Source organism: Diceros bicornis, chromosome 4, assembly GCF_020826845.1.
Source record: "Diceros bicornis minor isolate mBicDic1 chromosome 4, mDicBic1.mat.cur, whole genome shotgun sequence".
Taxonomy (NCBI): Eukaryota; Metazoa; Chordata; class Mammalia; order Perissodactyla; family Rhinocerotidae; genus Diceros; species Diceros bicornis.
This window is the reverse complement of record NC_080743.1, coordinates 53,445,673-53,466,513: the sequence shown is the minus strand read 5'-3', so window position 1 is coordinate 53,466,513 and position 20,841 is coordinate 53,445,673. Positions and strand designations below refer to the sequence as shown.

At 42.0% G+C, this 20,841-nt stretch overlaps 1 protein-coding gene across 1 annotated transcript; it reads left to right on the top strand.

The window, feature by feature from the left end:
* Window positions 1-805: 805 nt before the first annotated feature.
* On the top strand, window positions 806-20,408 carry LIX1L (limb and CNS expressed 1 like). The gene is made up of 6 exons (XM_058538994.1): window positions 806-1,209; window positions 9,274-9,437; window positions 13,267-13,407; window positions 17,201-17,296; window positions 17,550-17,627; window positions 18,222-20,408. The coding sequence occupies exons 1-6, from the start codon at window positions 918-920 to the stop codon at window positions 18,462-18,464; spliced, it is 1,014 nt and encodes a 337-aa protein (XP_058394977.1). The 5' UTR covers window positions 806-917; the 3' UTR covers window positions 18,465-20,408.
* Window positions 20,409-20,841: the final 433 nt, after the last annotated feature.

Genomic DNA, 20,841 nt, shown 5'->3' with positions numbered 1-20,841 from the left:
TCTGCCCCCTGGACCTCTCAGTTTGCTGATTTTCTGCATATATTCTAACTCTTCCTTACTCCAATGAGAGGTAAGGGAGCAGCCCATTCTACTCTTTCTTACTCCCTCCCCCCACTTAGAATAGGTGAAATCAGAAAATTACCCAACAATGTGGTATAATGAAAAAATCAAAATATTGGGAACCAGGAGACCTATGTCTGAACCCCTCTTTGCCATCTCCTAGCTATTTAATTTTGGGCAATTTATCTAGCTCTCTGAGTGTCAATTTCCTTATCTGTAAAATGATAAAATCTAGTTAGTGATTGTAATTATTAAATAAGAGGATGCTCTAAAGTACACTGTTTAGTGTCTGACATACAGTAAGTATATGATCATTAAATGTCAGTATCTTTCCTTGCTTTAGCTTCATCACCAATTGCATGTGATCTTGGACAAGTCATATCACTTTTCTGAGCCAGTTTCCTCATCTACATCTATAAAATGAAGTAGTCAGACAAATGATCTCTAAGAATCCTCTCACTCTGTCTATAATTCTCTCCGACCTTGCATCCAGGGTTTTTTTTCCCCAGGCCTCCCTCCGGGGTCTCGCCCACTTTCTAGTACTCCCCCACAGTACTCCAGAACACGCTCCCAAGCTAAGCTTCTCCCTTATAGACGATATCGCCTTTTCTCTTTGTAATTGGTTGCTCAAAACCTCCACCCTCTTTAATAATTGGCCCATGGCGGAGCTGGAACCCACCAGCTCCCGCCCCCTCACCGGTGATTGGCATGGGACTTGGCTCGTCCCCGCCCCCGCTTGACTGACGGCTGGGCTCCGGCACCGCCTTCAGTCCCTGGGCGCTCACTGGCGAGGGTGGCTGGGACCGTTAGCTCGCCAGGCTGGCAGGCTCCGGGCCGCTACTCCACTGGCGGCCGGGATGGAGACGATGCGAGCGCAGCGGCTGCAGCCTGGAGTGGGCACCAGCGGGAGGGGCACTCTGCGAGCGCTTCGGCCAGGAGTGACTGGGGCCGCGGCTGCCACCGCCACACCCGCAGCGGGCCCCCCGCCGGCCCCGCCGCCCCCCGCACCGCCCCCGCCGCCGCTGCTCCTGTCGGGGGCCCCGGGGCTGCCGCTGCCCCCCGGCGCCGCCGGCAGCCCCGCGGTGCTGCGAGAGGCCGTGGAGGCCGTGGTAAGGAGCTTCGCCAAGCACACGCAGGGCTATGGCCGAGGTGAGTCTGCGGGTCTGGCCTCCTGCGGGACACCCTCTGTAAGGGAGCCTTGCTCCCACAGTCCTCTGGATCGCTTTTCCTGGCGCAGAGCCCTCACATGCATTTCCTTTTGGGGAGTTTCCTTCTGAGCTACACACACACGCACACGCACAGACACACACACTCATGCACACGTTTTAAGCCTCTCACCCCCTCCCCTTTATTGAGTTACTACCATGTTCTCCAAGGACCCCTTTTTACAGATACAACCCTCATTTCTTCCCAACCTTTTCTCCTTCAGAAATAGAATTCCTTCTGTAGCTTAATGCCTTAACATCTCTCTGCCTTTGAGCCCGGTCTCCGTCGTGTAGGATCCTATCCTTTATCTCAGATCCAAGATATTTCTCACCCATACCTTCTCAAAATCTTTCTTCTGTAATCTCAGCAATTCTTGGATTCTCCTGTTAATTTACTCCATCTCCTTAACCTTGACTTTTCAGTTCTTTTCCTACTTATCATCACTCTGAAATTTCCAATGCAACTGCTGATTTGCTGAGGAATTATTTAGTGCCTTCACAAGTCACTTATAATAATTGTGCTTTTAAATCTGGACCCATACCATTGAGCCCGCACCAACTTCCTGTGATTTAATACCTCACTTTGGTGTCTTTTTTAGTATGGAGCCTCACAACTCTGTCCTCTCTGTCTGTCTGGCTCTGTTTTCTTGGCCTTTGCCCAGGAACTAAGGATAAATCCCAGGCCTTGGCTCTCTCAATGTTAAATTCTGTGGAAATGAGCCAGGCAGAAATCCTATTTCCATTAGAAATCTTCATCTTAAGGATGCCTAATTTCTAAGGTGTCTGAGAAGGGGGATGTGAGGATTTTCTTTGTTGTTTTTGTTTAACCAGTGCAGAATTTCCTGAGTTTGAGCTCCAGAGTTATAGTGTAACAAGAAATATATAGCGAGGGGTGTGGGATACAGAATTTAGATCTGAAATTTCTGAGACATCACTTCTCTCTGTTTGGCCAGGTCCTGCATGACCTGGAAGTGACTATATCTTTAACTTTCTAGTTTAATAATAATACACACAAAGTTTGCAGGGTTTCCTCTATAGACAGTAATGACTTTTTTTTTTTTTCTCCCTGAGAAAGTGTAGTGAAAAGAGCACACACAGGCTTTGGAGTGAGACAAGTCTGGATTAAATCCCAGATTAAATCTCTGTCACTTGCCAGCTATGTATTTGGGGAAGTGACTTAACCTCACTGAACTTTAGTTTCCTCAAGGGTTATGATGTGGATTAAATGAGATATGGCACCTAACACATAATAGGTACTTTAAAAATGATGAGTATTATCTCAAATTTATTGGTTCATATTTCCTTGGGAAGAACATGTCTCATTTTCTTCCACTCTTAAATCCTGTGTAAACCCAAAGATTTCCATGAAAACAGATTTTTAAATCCGTTTTACTATATGTGCCAAATGATACATTTATCATCAGTTTCCCTTTGTTCTTCAACATTTTGAACTCTTACCATGGGGCAGGCACTCTGCTAGATGCTGGGAATACAAATGCATATGATTCTGAAAACCATCATGAGGGAATGTATTTGTTTTTCTAGTTTAATTTCTAGATTTAACAAGGCTATGTGATGGAACTGCAATTAGCTGTTGTCCTGCTGCTTCAGGTCTTTTTAAGTCAAGACCAAGGGAAGGTCTTTGCCTCTGGGCATAGGAGTAGCCAGGAGTGGTCACCCTAAATCTGAACCCTTCCTCTTAGAAACTTACAGGAATTTATTACAATTGTAGAGGAGTGTACCATTTTTCTTGTCTGTGTTACCTGGAGAGCTTCTGGTTTAGCATCTAAACTGAGTGTCCTGTAAAAACTTTTTCATTTTCTTAGAAAGGATGAGGGAACGAGGGCATAGTACTGACAAAGAGCAATCAGTCAGGCTTCAGACTCTGCGGGGATTCTCTCCTCCAACCTCCCTACCTCCCACCACAGTCCTTCTCATTATTCTTGAGTTTCTCATTTCCAGTCTGCTTGTCCAGCCAGTACTTTGGGAGAGTTTGGCAGATAGTTCAGCTTCAGGCAAGCAGAATTTCTGCCGATTTGGCTCAGAAGTCCTTCACCACATGGAATTACTTATTCTGCTTCAATTAATAGGCAAAGCTGCCATTGGCATGTAGCCACATACCCTTGTGACTGATGGCATGGTATTTGGGGACTGGCTCTAGTCCCCTGAATATAATTTACTTTGGTCTTTCGCCAAACCATTCCCCAATCCAGCAGTGCTTTACTGTATCATCTTCAATTCACATCCTTCATCTTCTTCCTGACTGCTCCAAATTCACCTTTTCCAGTCACAGTCTTTAGATTTACCTTCACTCATGTAGGCTCTCAGCATTTATACAAAAAAACTCTCCTGTTAGGGGCCAGCCTGGTGGCGCAGCGGTTAAGTGCGCGCACTCCACTTCGGTGGCCCAGGGTTCATGGGTTCGGTCTGGGGTGCGCACTGTGGCACCGCTTGTCAAGCCATGCTGTGGCGGCGTCCCATATAAAGTGGAGGAAGATGGGTAGGGATGTTATCCCAGGGCCAATCTTCGTCACACACAAAAAAAACTCTTCTGTTATTTCACCTGTTTGTCCTATATCTCCCTGCCACCCTGTATCCCTGGCCCCAGCCCCACCCAAGATACACACATAGCTCAGTAAGCTGTAGGATCTTAATCGGTTTACACTGCATAGGATTTGGAATCAGAGGACCTGGCCCTATAAAATAGTGGCTGTGTGATTTTGGATAAGTTGCTTAATCTCTCTAGGCCTCATCTGTTCGATTCATTCATTTAACAAATACTTATTGATTACCAGAGGCAGTGGTGAACAAGACAGATACTCAGTCCCTATCTTCATGGAGCTCACAATCCACTTTACAGCACATGTGTGAGGATTAATAATGCAACAAAACAGGATAGTACAATAGAAAGAGGGTTGTCTTCTGAGGCAAACAAACATTAATTCTAAATCCTGCTTCTGCCACTGTGGCCTGTTCTATAACTTATTTACTTTTTGTAAAATGGGTATTATAATATGTATCTTGATAGTTTTGTGTGGATTAAATGAGATAATAAATGTAAAGTATGCAGCACATAGTTAGTATTCAATGAGTGGTTGCTATTATTATGCATTTGGAAACGCTTTGAAAACTGTGCATATGGTAGGTATTATTAGCATTATCATTTCCCTTGCCCCTTTTTTCCACATGGCATATAGTCCTCGTCTTCTAACGATTGACTGAATGACCAAGTCACTTTCCTTGCTCTTCAACTTCTGCATTGCCCTCTTCAAACCTATTTTTTTGGAATTGGTATTCTCCCTTTATATCACAATATGGTTACATGATTGGAAATTCTGCCCAGCTACTCCACCAGGTTGAACAAATGAATCTCGTGTGGTATTTCTGTTTAGTTGTTCCTTTTCCTCAGAATCACAGATAGCTTCTTTGCCTGTAAATGACTGTGAAATTAAATTGATTGGTCAGAATATTTCCAATTTTGGGAATGTTGGATTAGACCCTGTATTAGTTTCCTGTGGCTGCTCTAACAAATTATCACATACTTGGTGGCTTAAAGCAACAGAAATTTATTTTCTCATGGTTCTGGAGGCCAGTAGTCCAAAATCAGTATCACTGGGCCAAAATCAAGGTGTCAGCAGGTGTGTGCTCCCTCCAAAGGCTCTAAGGGAGAATCTGCTTCCTTGCCTCTTCCAGCTTCTGGTGGCTGCCAGTATTCCTTGGCTTGTTACTACATCACTCCAATCTCTGCCTCCATGGTCACCCTGCCTTCTCCTCTTGTGTGTTTCATCAAATCTCCTTCCCTAAGGATACTTGTGATTGCATTTAGGGCTCACCTGGATAATCCAGGCTTATCTCTGCAACTCAAGATCCTTAACTTAATCACATCTGCAAAGTCTTTGCCATATAAGGTAACATTCACAGGTTCCAAGGATTAGGACATGGACATCTTGGCAGGGGGCATTATTCAGCTTACCATAGTCCTCTCAAAGTCACTGTCACTGTCTCCCTTCCAAAGAGTCAGTGCATTGTGGCCTATTCAGGGATACCTTCTACAAATTGAAATAGGAAATGTCAGATGAAATATTGTTAACCAGCTTCTCTGTCTTCATAAGAACATGAATTAAGCCAGGCCAGCCTATTCTTGCCACCCTGTATGATCAGGGAGAACCTTCTCACTCATCTTTCAATTTCATTATCTATTTATTATCTATTTATCCATGCTCTCCCACCACAAAATTATATTTATTTTTATGATAATTTTTACTGTAGTTTCATGTGTTGTTTTAATGCTTTTACTCTGGTGGATATACAGTCTGTACCTCTCATCTCACTTGGCCATTCATCTAATATTTTGCCTCCTAAGGGCAAAACCAAAATTATTCTCTTTTTTATTGTTGTTCAGCATCATGGTACAAGCACTTAAATATTCCTCACTATCTAAGTCTTTCTTGTCCCTTTCAGCCCAGCATCCATCAGTGACTTCCAAAAGGCAATTGTAGCTGTCAGATGTGTATGTCTCAGTCATTGCTACCCTCCTACCTTACTGTTCTTTAACCATCCATATGTAAACTATTATATCCATGGTTCCTCACTGAAAATCTGATAGAAACTCTGGGTACTTCCCACACACACACACATAAATACTCATATTCACACACACACACATAATTTTACTTAAGACTTTTAGGGGGCCTGTGAACCCCGTGAAGCTCAACCATGAACTGGAACCTGGGTTAAGATTCCCAAATTGGAAAGAGAATTGTCATCAGGATATCTACATTCATGCCCCAATTCTGCCATAGCTGTGTGACCTCAAGCAAGTCATTTACCCTTTCTTAGCCTGAGTTGGAGTAGATGATCTCTCAAATCCCTTTTAGCTCTAAAAATGAATGAGTCTATGAGCATTTTCAAATGCTGATCATAATTAATTGCTTGTTTCCTGATTACTTTGCCCAGTTTCCTATTTCACACTCACATTTTTGAAATAAGACTCCCTATTTCCTTTGGCTTTGAGTAATCATTAGAAAACAGTCCTGTACTCTGTGTCAAGAGGGATTTAACTGGATATAGAATGGACATATGCTTTTTAATAGGACCTTCCCCATTATAGTGGTCTCCTCCCCTTCCTCTTTATTTCAGTATTCTCCCTGTTATTTGCATGTCAGGAGAGCTGTCACCCAGCGCATTGTGCTAAATTGTCTCAAAGAGGGAACTGGGGCTGAAAAGATCTCAATGGAAAGAACAAAGATGGCTAAGCTTTCTGGGCAGCAGTGACCTTTGAAGAGCCCCTGCCAAAACTAAGGGTGGGAAAGAGAAAGTTTCCTTTTCATGCTGTCTTTTAATGAAAGAATGAACATTCTAAGAAATCTGTTAAATATAGGGTATTAGAAAAGAGCTTATGCTGCTTTCAGACTCTGGCTGGTACATGGAATGCTTGCTTCAGCTGCAGAGCAGGTAAGATAACAGTTATTATTGGCCACTAGATTTTGAACACCTTGCTGGCAGGGAATGTGTGTTATTCATCTTTGCATCCCTGATGCCTTGAATAGAGCTATGCATCTATTAAGTTCTCAAATTTTTGCTTAATGTGTGTGTGGCAGCCGTGAAAATGTGCTGTTTATATCTCCTGCTGCAGGGAGCATAATTGACTGACAGCTTTAAGCTGATATTCCCTCTAGGTCCATCACCACATTTATACTGAGGCCACACATCCTGCAGTCTGCTCCCAGCCAGTGACTGAGCACAGAAGGGGTACTAACTCCGGCACATCCTGGTGAGATGTGGGATTTCTTTGGCTTGAGGACTTCCCACTGGCCTAGCCAAACCTTTATTGGAACTGCACTGCAGTCTGAGACTCTCATATCCAGATCTCCTTCCTTCCCGCTCTCCTTCCACAGGTGTTATACCTTCAACATGGTCTGAAGGCTCTCCCTTCTACTTCCTCTCCAATAAATCTCTTGCATGTCTATCCCATCGTGGTGTCTTCTCTTTGGCAGACCTGAACTAATGCAATATAAAAGAATGAATGAGTCCTGGTTGTAACTAAGAGTAGAGAGAGGTCATGTTGGAAGATATTGGAGAATTCATGTGATAATTTATTATTATGAGGCTTTAGTTAAAGCCATTTGAAATGTTTGGAACCCTAGACTTAAAGTGATCCTTTCCAAAGGCAAACTGATCTCATCCCTCCTTCCATTTAAAACCCTTGCATGGCTTCCCATTCTCCTAGGATAAAGCCAGTACTCTAACATGGCCTACCAGGTCCAATTTTGTCTGGTCCCTGCTTCGTTTTGCAACCTCATTTTGCATTACACTACTCCTCACTCTCTCTTTTCTAGCCACACTAGTCCCTTTATTCACCAAATTCCCGCTGCTACAGAGCCTTTGTACATGCTGTTGCTTCTGCTCAGAGTATTACTCTCTTACCTTTTTGCCTAGTGAATTCATACTCATATCTGAGATTAAGTATCATCTCATCAGGGTAGCTTTCTTTGACCTTCTTAACTAGGTCAGATGCTCCTACGACATTTCCCAGCATTTACCGCTCCTTTATAGCACTTATTACAGTTGTAATTTTTCCTTTGTTTGAGATTATTTGGTTAATATCTCTCTCCCTCTTTAGACTGTAAGCTACATAAGGAAAAGGAACAGTGTATGGTTTTGCTCACTATTGTAGATTAGCATCAAGCACATAGTCTAGCACTGAGTAGTTGCTCAATACATATCTGTGGAATGATTGAGCCCAAGTATTGGGGGATAAGGGGCACTGTTCTGGAATACAGTATTGGGTCTGGAGTTTGATTTTACCCTATTTACAAATAATAAGTTAGCTGGTTACTGTTTCATGGATACTGACAAAAGTCAAGAGACTTCTGGATCCGAGACAAAGGACTTTATTACTGAACATCATGTTTGTTTGCATTGGTTCCCCTTGCCTCCAAAGTCTGACATGGAGAGCTCACGTGGATGCTTGCCCAGGCCATGGGTTGCGTTACAGGAGAGGAACACTGAGTTTGGGGAACCTACCATTTTATAGCAAGCAGTAAGCAAGCTTGTTCTTTGTCCCAGAGGGAGACATTACCTCATCCCTCAAGGTTTCTTGCTTGAAACAAAATCCTGAGAAATGATTCAAGTAAAGAGCAGTCAGGGGCTTGAAATCTTGGCACACCCAGCAAAATGGAAAGGAGTGCAAGAGACCTGTAGAGGAGTGTCTCCCAGTATACAGTTCCTCCAGAAATCATTTATACCTAGGGATAGCCTCAGAAGAGAAATATTTTCTCTCTCTCTCTCTCTCATGTAGTATATACATAGTATTCCAGGATGGAAAAGGAATCTGGCCATGGGTTTGCTCACCAGAAGCATAAGGTCAAGAATGGCTAATAGGGCCATATTTCCTTGAGTGGCAGTATTGCATAATGGTTAAGAACTGCCTGGGTTTGAATTCTTGCTCTGCTGCTTTCTAGCTGTTACATCCTTGGGCAAGTTATTTAACCTCTCTATGCCTCATTTCCCTCATCTGTAAAATGGGGATAATAAAAGTACCTGCCTCATAAGGTTGTTGTGATTAAATGAATAAAGCACTTAGAGAAATGCATGACATACAGTAAGTGTTCAGTGAGTGTTAGCACTTATTCTGGTGGTTGTTATTATTTTAGGCCAGCTGACCAATTGTGGAATAATTTACTTGCATTTCTTCAGATAGTGATAATGGTCTGCTGATCTTGGAAACTCTGCCTCCAATGTTTAAGTTATGCTTCTTTGGTGTCTAGTATTAATCAAAATGTGAACTAGAGAGGTGGTAGAGGAGGCAGGCATACTCTGGTCTTCGTATGCAAGTGGACTTAATCACAGTCTAGGTTCATTAAATTAAATGCTTTTAAATGGTGATAGGTAGAGAGCTAAGGGGGTTAGACTCTTAATGTAGGTACAGATTACAGAAACTGTATTGAAGCACAGCACCACTTGGAGGTATTCTCATTGCTGAACTTAACTACTTCTCTTTTTGTAGTGAATGTGGTGGAGGCACTCCAGGAATTCTGGCAGATGAAGCAGTCTCGTGGGGCTGACTTGAAGAATGGGGCGCTAGTGGTTTATGAGATGGTTCCCTCCAACAGCCCTCCCTATGTCTGCTATGTCACCCTGCCTGGGGGAAGTTGCTTTGGGAGTTTCCAGGTAAGAGTTGTGAGGTGGCAGTAGCAAAAACAAATGCTTAGGTGCTACTAATGGCTTTCTCCATCACTTTGGCCATGAAATTTCTGTCTGAAATCACATATTTGAGGACCTGAACCAATTCTGAGAAAATCATTCTGGTAGCATCTGAGGCTCATTTGACCACAAAAGAACCTCAGTAGCATGCTTTTCTTTCAGCCTACAAAAACTCAAACCTGGGGCCAGCCCGGTGGCATAGTGGTTAAGTTCGCACACTCCACTTGGGCATGCCAGGGTTCACAGGTTCAGATCCCGGGTGCAGAACTACACACCACTTATCAAGCCATGCTGTGGCAGGCGTGCCACATATAAAGTAGAGGAAGATGGGCACGGATGTTAGCCCCGGGCCAATCTTCCTCAGCAAAAAGAGGAAGATTGGCAACAGATGTTAGCTCAGGGCTGATCTTCCTCACCACAAAACAACAAAAACAAAAAAACAAAAAATTCAAATCCACTTTGTTTTGTATTTTGTGTGTGTGTGTGTGAGGAAGATCAGCCCTGAGCTAACATCCATGCTAATCCTCCTCTTTTTGCTGAGGAAGACCGGCTCTGAGCTAATATCTATTGCCAATCCTCCTCCTTTTTTTTCCCCAAAGCCCCAGTAAATAGTTGTATGTCATAGTTGCACATCCTTCTAGTTGATGTATGTGGGACGCAGCCTCAGCATGGCCAGACAAGCGGTGCATCGGTGCGCACCCAGATCCAAACCCGGGCCGCCAGTAGCGGAGCGCGCACACTTAACCGCTAAGACACGGGGCCGGCCCCTCAAATCCACTTTGAATTTGAGCAGTTATGAATATGCCCTTACTCAGTATATCAGACTACCAGCACATAACCCATGTTCAGATCTGGCTTTCCAACTTCCTGCCATCTGTTTTTGAGAACACAGAATAACATTCCTTGCCCCCAGTACTTTTTAATAGGCAATTACTAAAGAAAGCAATGTTTGAGTTCTCTAAGTGATCAAAGGGGAAGGACTATGTATGGTAGAAATAGTACTCATCTAAGAGTTGGGAGATCCAAATTCTCATTCTCCTGACTGCCAGCAGGGTAATCAGGTAACTTTGCTGGGCCTCAGTTTCCCCATCTATAACATGAAGGAAAATAGGTTAGATTATCTAAAGTCTATGTAAAATGTAAAAAAATCCATCTTTGATGATAATATTCACACTAGTCAAATTTCTCATTACCCTATAAAAGCAACTACTCTTTTTATCATCATATATTACAGGTCTTTCATCTAATTGTAGAACGCTAGTACTAGAAAAATTTTTGATGCTCCATAGAGGCAGAGATAGTGTCTGTCTTCTTTTTTATTCAGTTTTAAATCTCTACCACCAAACTCAGCATACAGCACCGAGTAGGCACTTAATATATCTGTGGCATGAGTGAGTGCCATTGCAGCTCAGTTCCTGCCTCAATCAGAAACAGTTCTAAGGAAGCTTCATTTCAAATCAGGTGACTAAATTTCTTCCCTCAGAACATTTCAGAGAAATAAATATATGCCCAGGATGACTAATGTTTATGCTTTCTCTTCTAGAGAATAAGATCTTTCCTTCCTTTTCTTGCCTCATCATATTGTTGAATAAGGATTTTATAATTTTATGGTGATGCCTATAACTGGACCATTATAGTAATTTGATTCATGTTATTTCCTGAAAGAGTAGAATTATCTATCTTGGCCTCTTTTCGCTTATATCTTTTATATCCACTTTGGCAGGTGAAATTTCTCCCAGTGGTTTTATTCGTAGATGACTTTTCAGCATTATACAGTACAATGGGCAGTGCGCCAGTAAATAGAGAAGTAGAAACAGAAATTGAAGAATCAAGAAGACTTAGGGTAGGGGCCGGCCCGGTGGCGCAAGCGGTTAAGTGCGCGCGCTCCGCTGCAACGGCCCGGAGTTCGCTGGCCCGGATCCCGGGCGCGCACCGACGCACTGCTTGGCAAGCCATGCTGTGGCGGCGTCCCATATAAAGTGGAGGAAGATGGGCACAGATGTTAGCCCAGGGCCGTCTTCCTCAGCAAAAAAAGAGGATTGGCGGATGTTAGCACAGGGCTGATCTCCTCACAAAAAAAAAAAAAAAAAAAAAAAAAAAAAAGACGACATAGGGTTAATGTACCAAGCTCCCTATGCTGTCTCAGAGATACCTGTCAGCTAAAGGGAAATTGGGAATTATTGATTTTAAGGATGGTTAAGTAGAGAATATATCCCGGGTCTACTTTTTAAAACTGTAACATTGTTACTGGACACAAACACAAGTTCTTTACCTGCCACACAAGAGGGGCCAAATAAAAACTGGAACGCCAGGCTTATGGCAAGGAAAGCATTTTTGTTTTGGGTGATGTCAGCCGGGAGATGAGAGTGAGCCCTCAAATTTGCCTTGTCTCCCCCAAAAGATGGGAGGCAAGGGGTTTTAAAGGTTGCGAGGAATGCAGCTGCTTGTAGGGAGGGGGAGCCTGTGGCCTTGCTGGTCAGGGCTTTCCCACCAGCCTGCATTTGGTCTTATGAAGCTGCTTGCAGGGAGGAGGATGGTGAGATAAGGGAATCCATAGGTGGGTGTCCTTGGTTGTCTGCCTCCATGGTGGAGGATAGATTCTGGTACCAGGAAGCCAAGGAGTTGGGGTCTGGGAAGCTTCAGCTTCTTGATATTCTCTTGTAACATACCTCAAGAACCGGTAATTAGCCAAAACTTCAGTGTGAGCCCAGCATGAGGCCACCTGGGCTTTTAACAGTTTAAAGTAACTTCCATCTGCCTTGTGGAGTTCAGGGAAAGGAAGGTTTAAAAAACCAATATTTACATATGAATGCAACTTAGAGAAGCAGGGAAAGGGGATGAGTGCTTTTGGTTTTAACCCCATATATTCTGGGTTTGATGCAGGGGAACTGATATCAGGGCTGCATCAACATCACTTTTTTTCCTTTCCTCGAATCCTAATCATAAATGACAAAGGGCACAGAGGACTTTGAGGCAGCCAGTGAAGATGAATTATAAAGGAATACTATGGTGCCTAGGGATCTGAAGTTGAATGATTTAAGACTGAAAAATCAGACTTGTTCTATGATACCTATGTTGGATACAATGTAAAAACATGAATTGATGTTTTCTTGCTTTCCTCAGGTCAGCTTTCCTTCCCCTAGCCACCCCTCTCCTCCCTGATTCCGCTGGGGGAGAAAAAAAGACTATAAATTCCTTCTTCAGATCTCGGGGATAGCTTCTTGGCTCCCTACATTATTGGGAGAACTGCCTGCTCACAGCTAAAAGTGAAGTCGAAGAATCCCAGATGGGTGCTTCTGATAGAGACTAGAGGTGTCCTCTGCAGAGGTAGCCTGGACACAGCTTTGTTCTGCTCTTAGGTTATCTAGAGGGATGAAAAAAATTTTGCCTGTCCAAAGAACAAGAGAACAAGATACAGATTTCTAACAGGCTGGCCAGAATCTGGCTTTTGAGTAATTAATTCTGTTGACAGTTTAAACAGGGGTATGTTTCATTTCCAGTGAGTATATGCTGACTTCAGCAGCCTTCTTCATTCTGCATTCAATTTGGTATGAGCTACAGCCGTCTCCAGTTCCTTAATGACTTCAGGATGTTGAATCAAAATTATGTTTCCAAATGCCCCAACCATTTTACAATAAAAATTTTGGAGGGTGTGTTGAACAAACTGATTTACCCAGTGTCCGAGTGTCTTCTGTCCCAAGTGTTTCCTTCTCACTGTTCCTTCCTCTCTCTCAGATGCACATAAACATATCTTCTCTCTCTCTAAACGTATCTTCTCTCTCTCTACCCTGCCTAGTTTTGCCCCACAAAAGCTGAGGCCCGGCGGAGTGCTGCAAAGATTGCGCTAATGAATTCTGTGTTTAATGAACATCCTTCCCGAAGAATCACTGATGAGTTTATTGAGAAGAGTGTCTCTGAGGCCCTAGCATCTTTCAATGTAAGTTACTTGGAGTTGGAAGGAAAGAGAGTGGGGGATGGGAGAACTGGCTGGTTGGGAAGTCTTGTAAATTACTGGGAAACAGCATGAATTCTTGTTTTCTTTCCTATTACATCTGTGTTCTTTCTGTTTATTCTGTCAGTCTTTTATATTACCTGCTCCATATATCTCGGTCTCTAATTCTATGTGTTTATGTTTTTGTTGTTTTGTCTCTTTCTTTGTGTCTATTTGGTATCTAGAAATTTTTAATTCAAGATTTATGGAATTTTAGAGATATTCCAAAGTGAAAATTGAGCTTGAATTTTGCTTTTCCCAATTTTGGTTTAAGACCTTAGTCACTTTTTCCTTTACTGTTCTTTTTTTTTATATGACTGTTCTTATTGTCACTTGTCTCCTGCCTCCATTACTTGATCTTATTAATAAAGATCACTTTATAATACAATGTCTTGTCTTTTTTCCTTTCTAGAAATGGGGAGGATAATATATTTACCCTCTCTAAAAAGAACATCTGTTCTTTCAAATGATTATGATGATGATGATAACCATAACTAATTCTCATTGAGTATTTACTTTGTGCCAGGCACTATTCTAGGGGATTTATATGCATTTTATCTCATTTGATCTTTACAACAATCCTATGAGGTATGAGAACCATTATTACCCCTGTTATACAGATGAGGAAACTAAAAACACAGAAGTGAAGTTTTGCCTAAAGTGATAGAGCTAGTAAGTGGTAGAGCCAAGACTGGAACCCAAGCCAACTTACAGACTTTTCTAACTGAGAGGTACATCTTAGAAATTAATACTACCTTCTTCCTCCCTCCCCACAAGTTCATTGATTGGGTGATAAAGTCATAACAATTTTCTGTGTCTGTTCTCTTTGCATTTAAGATGTATTTACATATACTAAACTGCTTCAGTTATCTGTTTTGTGGATTAGTGTTGGACACTTTAAATCATAAGTTGGCTTCCCTCTGTTATCTAGGACCCATCTGTTTTTCTCCTATTACTCTTTGCCCCAGTCAGCAGTATCTGCAGAGAATAAAAACATTTTTATATTAATCAAAGCCAATTAAAATTAAGAAAGTACATTTGTTATTCTTAAGTCACCTAATATATTATAAAATGAAACATAAGTTTTGGATTATAGAAAGCATTGGTTATGAGCCTGGGTTCTGAATTCATTGTTTTGAAATTATGGTTCTCCTAGCTATATGCCTGTGAGCAAGTTACTTAATCTAAGTCTCAGACTCGTCATCTATAAAATAGGATAACAGTTATACCTATCACACAGGATTACTGGATAAAAGAGAATATATTCAAGCACTTAGCACATGTTATCTGTTTAGATGCCTTTGGATGCAAGTAATAGAAAATCTCACTTCAAATTGACTTAAGGAAATAAATAAAGGAAGGAAATCTATTATCTAACATGACAGGAAGTTCAGAAGTAGGGCAGATTTCAGGGCTGGTTGATTCCATGGATCAAGAATGTCATCATCTACTGGCCCAAATTCTTTCCATCTCTTCAATTTCCAGCCACTTCTAGATAATGGCTTTGTCCTTGGGCTGGCTCCCCTCAGGGTGCAAGATGGCTACAGAATTCCAGACATTAAATACAGACATAACTACATTCAGAGACAGAAAGAGACCATCTTTTCTCATGTCTCCTTAGTAGTAAGGAATCTTTGCCCAGAAGCCCTCCAGCAGACCTCCCTTCTACCTTCCATGGCCAGAATTCCCACCTTAAAACCAATTACAGGAAAAGGGATTAGGATTTACCCACTGGAATTAGGATAAAATCACTCTTCCCTGAGGCACATGGGAAATGGGTAGGGACTAAAACAAGATTAAGGTTCTATAGCAAGGAGGAAGGAAATAGATGTTGGGTAGGTCCCAGCAGTGTCTACTACAAAGTATTTAAGAAATGTAAACTATTTTTATTCTCATGCCACTATTCCTTTTGATTAACCCCCCAAATTGAGAGTTTAATAGATTTCTCATTAATTTCTCAATCAAATCCTCATTCTCCAGAATAACAATTTTCACTTGGTCTCAGCCATGGGTAAAAAGTGATGTCCACATTCTTTGCTTTCAGCTTTTCTTTAAAAGTCCTCAATCTGACACTATATTATATTATTATATTATTTGTCTTTTGACAAATCACCTAGCCTCTGTGAGTCTGAGTTTCCTCATTTGTAAAATAAGCAGGTTGAATTAAATTAACTCTAATTCCTTTCCAATTATATTCTAATGTTCCTACCGCTTATCAAGTATTCTGTGATTAAATGTTTATTGAATTAATGGAGTTTGTTTATAACTATGTTAGGTGTAGAAGTGTCATATGAGGTAGAACTTCCCAACTAGTGGGTCATGCCACTCTGGTGTACTCCAAGTGGGTTACAGATGTGCCATGATATTGATTCCCTCAGCTCTCAAGGGACTGAGCAAGGGCTGGAGCAGATGGACTCCTCTGCCCCGCAGCCTCTGCTGGCAGGCTGCTCTGCCAACAGCCTCCTTTGTATACTCCAGTAGGCTGTACAGATATGATCATTATTTTCTATGTGCTATATCATGGGAAAGTTTGGAGGTGCTGAATAAAGTACTGTATTGACCAATTATAGGTAAAAATAAAAATGGTTGCTTGCTTCAGAGTCCTAAATCCTAATAGTGAAGATTACCTTTGTCCTCCTTCCCTCTGGCTTTTCACTTTTAAATCCAAATTTTGTGATCTTTGCTTCACCACAAAGGTTAAGTACATGTGGTATGGTTGTTTCTCGTCAGCCACAAAACAATATGGGTTGATTTTTAGTAGTTCTGACTTCTTGTTGATTCTAGAACAGTGAAAACAAATAATAACGATAAGCCAGCACTTATGGTATACTTACTAAGTGCCTGGAATTATTTTAGGTTTGATACATACACAGTAAAACTTCATGATAAAGTGCCCCACAATAAACTGAATTTGGAGATAACTTAATTGGCTCCCAACCTCTACCCAGCCTCCTTTCTCAAAGAGAGCAGAATAAAGTTCTTATCTTGGTAGGTGGGAGTGTGTGTGGAACTGGCTAGGAAGAGCAGGCAACTTCTCAGGAAGCAGGAGGAGAAAGTTGGGTCCCTGTGTTCCCAGTACTCTCCTGATCTTATTTTCCTAGATCAAGTTGATAAAAGGGTCACCAATAAACCAGGAGATGCCCTTATTTTGGAAGTCCCAGCCAGCCCCAGGATCTGGAATTATCCCCAATAAGATTAAACCACCACCAAATAGCACCTAATCAGAGCCAGTACCAGAATGGATTTGGATTGTGTAACTGGACACCAGGTCCAGTACAATAATGCACTCACATTTTATATGATTGGAGTTTTCAGACCATATTCATCCCTTCTTAAATTAAAACATTTTTTTAATTTATTTAATTCTCAAAACAATCCAATAGCATATTTTTTTTTTTAGGAAGATTGGCCCTGAGCTAACATCTGTTGCCAATCTTCCTCCTTTTTTCCTTTTTTTTCCCCAAAGCTCCAGCAGATAGTTGCATGTCATAGTTGTACATCCTTCTAGTTGCTCTCTGTGGGATGCCGCCTCTGCATGGCTTGATGAGCAGTGAGTAGGTCCCCGCCCAGGATCCAAACGCTGCAAACCCAGGGCCGCGGGCCGCCAAAGCGGAACACTCGAACTTAACCACTATGTCACAAGGCCAGCCCCTTGTATTATATTTCTATTGGACAGTGCTGCTTGAGGTGATAATCCTAACTGAAAATCTATTTTTCTTTTCCTTTCCTCTGTTACCAGGGCAACAGGGAGGAAGCTGACAACCCAAATACAGGGATTGGTGCCTTTCGATTCATGTTGGAATCCAACAAGGGCAAGTCAATGTTGGAGTTCCAGGTACTATTCCTCCTACTTCCCTGGCTCTAATAACATGGATCAGCCTGTTACCATATGTAATTGGAAATGAAGGGAGAGAAAGTCCTTAGGATATTTTTCAAAATATAAATACCTTTCTCCCCACAAGGGCATATCAGAGTTGGTGTAAGAGATGCTTCCACAAATACATTTTGTAAAACGTTCCCCATGTAATTCTGATGCAACCTCCCAATATAAAATCACTGTCCTGGCATTTCATATCTTCTTCCCCCAGGAGTTAATGACAGTTTTTCAACTGCTGCACTGGAATGGCAGTCTTAAGGCCATGAGGGAAAGACAGTGTTCTCGGCAGGTAAGAGATCCTGTGGGTGAGGTGAGTCTAGCAAAGGGACTATTTTCAGGTGGCTGCTCTGTTAGAAATAAGCAGACCTGTGGTTACCAAGTTGTGAATATTGAAAGCTTTACTTCAAGTGCCCTCTTCACCCCTATAATCTTTCCTGTTTAAATCTTAACTGTGATTCTTTCGCCTGCCTTACTTCCCCCACCAGGAAGTTTCTCTTAAGAATCTCCTTTGAGGGGCCGGCCCAGTGGCACAAGCAGTTAAGTGCGCGCGCTCCACTGCGGTGGCCTGGGGTTCACCGGTTCGGATCCCGGGCATGCACCCGACACACTGCTTGGCAAGCCATGCTGTAGTGGCGTCCCATATAAAGTGGAGGAAGATGGGCACGGATGTTAGCCCAGGGCTAGTCTTCCTCAGCAAAAAAAGAGGAGGATTGGCAGATGTTCACAGGGCTGATCTTCCTCAAAAAAAAAAAGAATCTCCTTTGAGGACTTAGGTGCTGACTTCAGTTAGGACTCCAAGGCTAAGAGTTTCTAGTCCCCGTTGGGTCAATGTGGTATGAACCTTTACCTTGTCAGTGACCTTCACATTCCTCTCCCCCTCCAGGAAGTGTTGGCTCATTATTCACACCGGGCCCTGGATGATGATATTCGCCACCAAATGGCATTGGACTGGGTGAGCCGGGAGCAGAGTGTGCCAGGGGCACTGTCTAGAGAGCTGGCCTCTACTGAGCGGGAGCTCGATGAAGCCCGCCTGGCAGGCAAGGAGCTGCGCTTCCACAAGGAGAAGAAAGATATTCTCATGCTGGCTGCTGGGCAGTTGGGCAATATGCATTCTTCCAACTGCTAGGCATCCACCCACATACTCCGCATCCTCTCTTTTTATGTCCTTTCTAAGACTTAGTATGATTTCTGTACATACTTTCTCAATTTTATACTTTAAAATACAGAGATATATATATGTATGTATAAATTCTACACCTGGATTCCTATTTGCTAAGAGATCTGTTTTCTTACTTCTAGTTTTTGGATGTAGTTTCATTTGAAACATCTCCACTTCACTTTACAAGAAGAGCAGGCTGTCTTCGGAGCTTTGTTGGCTCTTACACTCTCAGTAATTCTGTGTAGTCATTTCAATAGCACAAAATGATTAAGTGTTCATGTCTCCTTCTTTTAAAATAACAGGGAGCTTGAATAAGGACTATGTGCCCCACCCTCACTCCCATTCCTGCTTTCTCTTGGGCTCAAACAGGGTATGAGTATGAAACCTTCGACTTTGGTTTATCTTGAGCTGGGCCTACTTGGTACCGAGTTGTTCCCTCAGTAACTAGATATTTCCTAGCCTCCACCACCCTCTCCCCACTACTACCTTACTCCTTTGCCTCCAAATGGTACTTCATTTTGAGGCTTCCTTACTTTATTATTTGGCAGGAAGTGGAGATCTGGTTTCTTATTTTTAAAATCAATCCTGAGAAACTGTCCAGGAACAAGAGAGGAATTCGAAACACAGTTCACAAGAGTTTATCATCTAAGTTGCTTCTAGGGCATAGATACAATACCATACTGGTAGTCCAGATTTCCGGATGTACTCTACACTACAGAAGGGGTCAGGGTTGAAGTTGCTTATCTTTCAACATTCCCTTTTCACTCCTCCTCCCCTTCTCACCCAGCTTAAGCCCTATATTTAGACCTTCCTGCCTGCAGAGATTGGTAGAAGGTAAAACATATTTCCCTCCTCTCTCTCTTCCCATCACTTTGCTCTTTGGAAACATTATCTGTCCTGTTTGGTGAGGGCCACGTTCCTCTTACTTCCACGAAGTTGCTGCTGTTTATGACTTTAGATGTACATACCTTAGATTCACATTTGTTTTCTTTCTTTTCTTTCCTCTTCCTCACATTGATTATTAGAGCATGAGCATCAGGAAAATTAGATGAGACTTTTGCATTGTGGCACTTCCTAATTGGAACCGTGGGAGACTGCAGGAGGGGAAAGAAAATCAATGATCAGCTATTTGTGTTTTTAATTTTGTTCTCTTCCCCCACCTCTCTTTTGAGTGAAATAGGAGAGAAATGATCTGGAGTACAGCTAAAACATTCCCCTTTGGGAGAACTTTTTGTAGGTCTCTCTGAGATATATTTTCCCCTTGTTTCTCTAATCTCCTTTATACTATATTATAGCTCAGTGCACTTTCTTGGGAAGTTTAATGTTCATGTAATTGGACTTTTCATTTAACAATTTTACAGTTTGCTTTTAGAAATAGGTTAGGAAACAGGCCACAGTTTGCTCTTTGGATCATAGAGGGACAAGATGAAAGTCAGCTTTCTTGCTTTTTAAATGATCTTGGTAACCAGTATATATGGGATCAGAGGTAAGGAATCTAGCAACAATTGTATTAGTGCTTGAAAAGGACTTCCTTGAATTCTCCAGTCCCCATCTCTGTATTCCACGAAGCACATAAAAGGTTGGAGTAGAGGATCCTACATTAAAAAATAGGTGTGTCTATTCAGTTTTTATTGATATTTATAATCCAGAAATCATAAACCCTCATTCCTCCTATGCTCCTTTCTCTGAGAAGTGTTAAGGGGTATGAGTTGTGGGAAGAACTTGTCCTTGCACCTCCTGGATTTATTGTTTTTCTCAAATACCAACCAGTAAGATCTCAAAGAACTTGAGAAAAATTGTTCCCTGATCTGTCCACTTTTGGTATTAAAGATTTTACTCACCATTTACTACTTTCTATGTATTTTATATGTATAATTTTATACAATTAAAAATAGATTTTTGTCTAGTGAACCAGACTCTTTCTTGAGACCTGTGTATCAGAGGAGCTCTAAAATGACCCTTTCTCTTACATATATACTAAAAAATAATTTTGATTAGTATTTTTGGTTAAAAATGGTACTGCTGGGGGAAGGAAGGCATTCTGCCTTCCCTTCTCCAGACATTTGAGGAGCCTGGATTTTGTCCTTGGCCCTTTCTCCTCAAGCTCTACCCATTTCCACTGGCAATCTCACCCACTATTGTGGCTTAAACTCTATCATAACATGATTCTCAAATCTATTTCTTCCACCTCAACTGTTTTGAGCTTTTACATCTATATTTCCACATATTGGACATCAGCACTGGGGGAATATGACACAACTCTTTGAACTCACATATCCAAAATAAAACCCATTTCACCATACATGCTCCTCTTTGACTTCCCAGATCTGTTATGGGAATTATT

Excerpts from the sequence above, each read along its gene's own strand:
- LIX1L (XM_058538994.1), top strand. The coding sequence starts at position 918 with ATGGAGACGATGCGAGCGCAGCGGCTGCAGCCTGGAGTGGGCACCAGC. Across the intron at positions 1,210-9,273 it reads CACGCAGGGCTATGGCCGAG|TGAATGTGGTGGAGGCACTC; the intron begins GTGAGTCTGCGG and ends CTCTTTTTGTAG. Across the intron at positions 9,438-13,266 it reads GTTGCTTTGGGAGTTTCCAG|TTTTGCCCCACAAAAGCTGA; the intron begins GTAAGAGTTGTG and ends TACCCTGCCTAG.